Source organism: Poecilia latipinna, unplaced genomic scaffold (genome assembly GCF_001443285.1).
Source record: "Poecilia latipinna isolate Pla-1442-1.1 unplaced genomic scaffold, P_latipinna-1.0 Scaffold2410, whole genome shotgun sequence".
NCBI classification, from domain to species: Eukaryota; Metazoa; Chordata; class Actinopteri; order Cyprinodontiformes; family Poeciliidae; genus Poecilia; species Poecilia latipinna.
The window spans coordinates 41,440-47,462 of record NW_015115026.1 but is presented as its reverse complement, the minus strand read 5'-3'; the positions used below and the strand labels follow the sequence as shown (position 1 = coordinate 47,462).

At 42.5% G+C, this 6,023-nt stretch overlaps 1 protein-coding gene across 1 annotated transcript in view; it reads right to left on the bottom strand.

Moving 5' to 3' along the window:
• Positions 1-1,252: 1,252 nt before the first annotated feature.
• The window catches only part of LOC106937683 (dedicator of cytokinesis protein 3-like), a gene marked incomplete at its 5' end in the record, with an annotated part of 44,283 nt that continues 39,512 nt past the window's right edge, over positions 1,253-6,023 (bottom strand). The window contains 8 exons of the mRNA XM_015019325.1: positions 1,253-2,113; positions 2,701-2,783; positions 2,969-3,091; positions 3,188-3,278; positions 3,407-3,522; positions 4,117-4,198; positions 4,334-4,469; positions 5,064-5,185. Coding sequence (XP_014874811.1) covers positions 1,499-2,113; positions 2,701-2,783; positions 2,969-3,091; positions 3,188-3,278; positions 3,407-3,522; positions 4,117-4,198; positions 4,334-4,469; positions 5,064-5,185 — 1,368 coding nt within the window. The remainder of the gene's footprint in view (positions 2,114-2,700; positions 2,784-2,968; positions 3,092-3,187; positions 3,279-3,406; positions 3,523-4,116; positions 4,199-4,333; positions 4,470-5,063; positions 5,186-6,023) is intronic.

Below are 6,023 nucleotides of genomic sequence, written 5' to 3'. Positions count from 1 at the left end.
ACCCCGGTTTCCCCCCCTCCAAAAAAAAAAAAAAAAAAAAAAAAAAAAAAAAAAAAAAAAAAGGAGCATTGCTCTCCACCTTGTTGATCTTGAGCCTTCTCCATCATCAGAGTCAAACAGCAGAAGGTGAATGAGAAAGAGCTTCAGGCAGGTCAGAAGTATCAGCACAACAAAACAGACAGCAATCTGAAACCAAAGCAGAACAAAACCATAGAAAAACATCACTAGGTCGATATCTGCTTGTGTATTTTCTCCTTCAGGGAGAGGACAGAGTGAAAAAAAAAAAAAAAAGGCTGCCGCTAAACGGTGAGAGGTCAGACTGCATTAGAGTGCACTTAAGGCAGGTAGGCGATTCCAACACCATCAGGAGAGACCCGATGGTGCCACAGCAGCTGTGCGGGTTCAAACCTCACCGCTGACCTGACGGCAAAAAGAAGGAAAGAAGGAAAAACGTGGAGAGGGAAGTTAGTGACTGGAGTCCAGGAGAGACGAGTGTCGGGGGGAGGGGGGGAGAAGAGGAGTCTTCCTCCTGTATTCGCCATGAACATGAAAGCCGACAGGCGCGAGGCGAGTTTGCCTCTGTCCTCCGTTTTCCCAGCAGTCCCTCGTTCATCTCTAGATATCTTTGCCACGCACATAGGACTAACGAACTAACGAAGACTTAAGATAAGAACTGGACTCGAAGCACTTGAACAGAAAACTGGGATTTGCAGCTTGTGCGGTTTACAAGAAGAACATCTCATCTGAATACATTCACGTAGTTGTCCATACACGTGGTACGGATGGGAGATCGGTAGCTCATGTCCAAACAGAGAGCCGCAGGCTCGGTTTCAATGAGCTGAGATTTATGGGAGTCCAGTAGCAACACACGTAGCGGCGCGCCATCTGATATGATTCACTATTAAGGAGCACTTAACAGTGTTGTCTGAAAAAACAAAAGCAATGTGTTTAAGCCTTCGAAAACACTACAATGTAGCAAATTTATCAAAATAATTATTCGTATATATGAAGCGTTTAAACAAGAGAAGTCGATCCACTGTGAGTAATAGTTTGTTTGCTGTGAAAACAGACATGAAAAGCAAAATTAAGGTCGCTCAGAGCTAATACTGCACCGTGTTGGTTGCGATGTTCCACAAAAACCGTTGAATCATATAATTGTCAAATGAAAAAACATGCTCACAGACGAATTGTACAGCTGTGTACAATCAATATCAATTTTTGAACAGAGTACTTTTTGTGTTATTGTTCTGCAGATTCTTCTTTGAATCCCGCCTAGGAGGCCCTGTGGAGCGGCGAAGGTAGTTTGTGCCTCGGGCTGCAGCTCGGTGGAGTTTCACTCCTTCTCATCCCTTCATGTGCACTGGCGATAAAATACACGGTGATGGGGGATCGACCCGGAACACACACATGCTTCACACGAGACGCTCTGGTACTGCTTGTCATGGCTCAGTGCAGATGAAGAGATAAAGACAAGATCGCTCTGATTGGAGCCGCCCCCTCATTGGTTCTCCTCGTGCTCCTCGCTGATGCACTGCTCCCAAGGATGTTTTCCTGGGTCCTCCCTGTGGCCGTGGGGGGAGTGGAAGATCCTGCGGGGAAGGGGGATGGGCTGAGGCGTCAGCTCCTCCTCGGGGATGCAGCCCTCTCTCAGGTAGGGTTTGGGCGGCACGGCTGGAGGCTGAGGCCTGCGGTAGGGGATGTGATGGGGAACGTGAGGGGGAACGTGGTGGTGCTGGGAGGGGCCGTGGGAGTGGCTCTCAAGCCCAGGGTGGGAGTGCGGGTGACTGTGCGGGTGTGGGTGGCCGTGTGGGTGTGAAGCCGGGTTGCGGTAATGGAAAGGTCGAACGGGGTCAATGGAGTCAATTTCTGTGCCACCGTAGTGGATGTGCAGGTAGGGAGAAGGCATGTACTCATCAGGGGGGGACCACAGATGGCTGGGAAGCGGTTCCAAGGCGTCGTTCCTGATGGGACCAGGATCGGGATACTGGCCGCCGAAGTTGCTCTCGCTGAGAGACGAAACGCCGCTGCTGGCGCTGCCTGACAGTGTGGAGTTACTTCCACCTAAAGCTGACTGAGGGCTAGTGGGGGAGCCGGGGATAGGGTGGAGAGGAGACTGGGGAGACAAAAAGGCAGCAGCTGTCAGGAGTGAGGTTCTGCACAGCAAAAATTATTAGCAGTTTATGACTTCGAGACTTTTCCAGAGACAAATCTATAAATTTTTCCTTCTCTGCATTTTGCATTAGACAGTCTTCTTTCAATCAAATAAGTCGAAGGGCCAGACAAACACACCATGGAGCAGGTGAAATGTAAAAAAAAAAAAAAATTATAAGAAAAAGAATGAAAAAAAACCTGAAAATATATATCTTTGAATAAAAATTACAATTTAAAACATAAACTAATGTCAAATAAAACAATAAAAAATCTCTAAAACAAATTCTTTAATTTTTAAACATTTCTTACTTTCTTTTCTGGGTATTTATATCAGATGTTCCCCAAGTAGGAAACATCTGATATAAAAGAGACTCCCACAGAACTTGTTGAAGAGATTAGAAGATAATTCAAGTATCAGCGGTGTTAATGCAGGAACACGTCTGAATTATGACTCCAGCCTCCAAGGACCGTCTACTGCAATAATGTTCAACCACCAGCGTGTCCTATTTACTGGATGTATTTAAATTCCGAAGCAAAAGTCGCCGGTACCTTTCGGAGAGATCGAACTGGCAAAGCCGGAGGAGGATCCGTGCTTTGGTGGTGAAATGCATCACAGTGCATCATGAAATGTCCTGGAAATAAAAACAGATATGAATTTAGGAAGAATTGGCGTCGATGTGAAGAAAAGCATCCTTTTTATGAGCATTTCTAAAGTCAATGAGTTCTGTATTTGCGGCAATCGTAGCAGACGGAATATTCAATCACAACTGAAGATGAGATGTTAAAAACTAAATTCTGAGATGCAGTGAGACGCTACCTGATGGGAAGGATCTGGGAGGAACAGGGGGCATGATCACTCCTCCGGTAGAAGCCGGGACGTAGTTCATCTGCTCCCGGTTCTCTCCATCCAGACTCCAGTTGCTGGAAGCATTGGAAAACACTGGAGGAAGAACCAGATCAAGGCCTCACGTGAGAGAAAAAACACACGCCACCAACAACTCAGCTATGCTGTAAGATTTCGCTTTGTTTGACTTACCTTTCTCTGGGAGATTCATGTGAGGATCAGCACAAGGCTTACAGGGGCTAACTTGCTGAAGTAAGGCACGCTGCATGTGGTTATTCTGCTGCTGAGGTGAGAAATTAAAAGAGAGGAAAAACAATAATTTTCCCCTTTTTTTCATCAGAAAGTCAGGAGAATCTCACAGGCAGTGCTGTAACGCATTGCATTGTTCAGGGTAGCGTCGATCGTCCATACCTGTCCGTTCTCTGCCACGTTGTAATACATGGAGTTGTTGGCCCTCTCACGGTGAGACGGCAGAAGCATCATCACTTCTCGGTTGTGTTTGGACTTATCGGGCAGAGACGGAGAGCCTACACAGAAAATTATTATTACTTTTTTTTTAAAGTGTTAACTAACATCTCTCTACTAAAACAGAAAGCACAATTATCCTGTTGTTCCACAGTATTAATGAGTTATAAACATATGGATTAAATCTATTTTGTATATTTAAAAGCAGTGGGCATTTTTTAATGTGATCAATATGCCTCACTGTGCAATAGGAACATGCAAAAAGTTAGACAGCTTTGATGTAATGAAAGACTTTTCTACTGATTAATGAAGGTACAGATCATTTTCAACATGTGATTTTAATGAAATTGAAATTTTAATTGATATTCCTACAGCAATTATTAGTAGAGAGGTACATGTCTCATCAGAAACAAAATTCTTGGTTGAATGAAATTAATTTATCTAAGTCTAACATCAAACAGATCTGTTTTTTTTTAACGAAATCTGCTCTATCCAGGGTGTGTGTGTGCATGTGTGTGTGTGCGTGTTAAACTGACTCATTCAAGATCCTACTCATGCCACAAACGTCACCAATTTAAAGAAATATTAGAAGTTTGGTAAACAGATCTGTGAGTGAATAATTTTCTCGCATGACCTTCTGGATTTATGCCTCTCACCTCTGGCACTTGATGGAGCGGAGTTTATAATCTGGGAGGAGTTGGAGCGGATTGAACTCAAACTAGAAGACGACGGGCTCGGCTGGAAAAGAAAAGTTAGGTTCTAAAAATTAAAAAGACTGTCCTGTACAATGAGAAAACAACAGACAGTTTATGAGACAGATGAGAAAATATGAGTACTTCCACACATAATCTCAGTGAGATTAATTAGTCTTACCTGCATGTGCATGGCCTCTTCTGGGTGCTCCCCCATCAGGCCGTCAGTCATGATGACCAGGTTTCCTGCCTCGCTCGACGTGTGAGAGGACAGGGAGGACGACGAGTGTCGGATGGAGCCTTGCAAATTCAGAGGGCTGCAGGACCAACATGTTGTTTCAGATCATAAAAGTGAAATTTACTGTAAATGTTGCTTTTCTTCGGAGGTCCCCAACATCCTAAGCTTCATTGAATTCATTGATTTATAAAAGCCTGAAAAATTTAGGTACAAAAACTATTAATCCCAGACTCACAATTAGATCAATGTTAATTTGGCCTCCTTTGGAAGGTTGAATTATTTGTGGTAATGAAATCTTATATTTTGTTGAATCTTAGCCTTAATAGGCAGGTATTTACAAACAATAACCAAGACTAAAAACTATTTGGCTATTATTCCCTGATGAGGCTCCAACTTGGTATTTTTTTCTACACTACAAATTTTGCTAATACTTGCCTTTGGCGTGTATTAACAATCATTTATAGTTGAACCAATCCCTTCAACATGTAACCGAGTTGAAGTGGCAAAATACTTGTAAACGTTCTTTCTTCTCGGATCAATTCTTAGATTAATAGCTTAGAAAATGGGTAGATAGAAACAATTTCAAAAAGCCCGACCATGCCTGTAAGTGTCGATCCCGGATTAAAATTAGCGGTGCGGCACAAATTAAAGGATGAACGTTTGGGTGACTGACCTGTGTCTGTGCATCAGCCGGACGCTCTCAGGGCTCATGTGGTTGTGCGAGGAGAGGATGCCTCTGGGAGAATTGACCCCTGGGCAGCCAGCGGGGCCGAATCGATCCATGCCGGGCACACACTGCTGGGAGCCAATCACATACTACTCTGAATATTTACACTGCTCACACAAGCAATGAGCGCAAACATGCCGGATCGAGGGAGAAGCATAAGATTTATATGAAAAGATGTCCGTACCACACTGAACACAGAACATTCACAGAGTGCAAGACCTCTTTTACATTCTCTCATGCTTCAACCACAAACTTCAATGCCTTGAAGTGTTTTGATCTATATACAAAAGCGCGTGGCAGAAAACTAAAAGTGCACAACAAATCACCCTCACACTGAAACATGGTGGTGGCAGCATCATGATGTGTTAATGTTTTACTTCAGCAGGAATAGGGGAAGTTAGCAAGAGTTGATGGGAAAATGAAAAGAACTAAGTACATGACATCCCGAAAAAAACAGAATGTTTGAATGGCCCAGTCAAAGTTCGAACCCATATAAAAACCTGACAACTACAATTGTTCTCCATCTATTTTAACTGAGCGTACCCTATTTTGCAAGACAAACAATTTGATCTCTTGCTGTGCAAAGCTTGTAGAAATATGCCTCAAAATATTTGGAGCTTCACACGTAGAGAAAGATAGTATTATTATATAGATAGTATTTACTCAAGAAGGCTGAAAACATACAAATACCACACTTTTCATATTTTCTTAGTAAAAAATTTTGAGAGCCAAAAATGTTTACATTTTTAATAAATACATTAAAGTTTGTGGTTGTAACAAAACAAAATGTGGAAAAGTTTAAAAGTCATCTTTTTTTTTTTTTTTTTTTTTTTTTTTTTTAAAAAATTTTTTAAAAAAAATTTTAAAAAAAAAAAATAAAAACTCCAATGGGTTAACCCTTCCCTC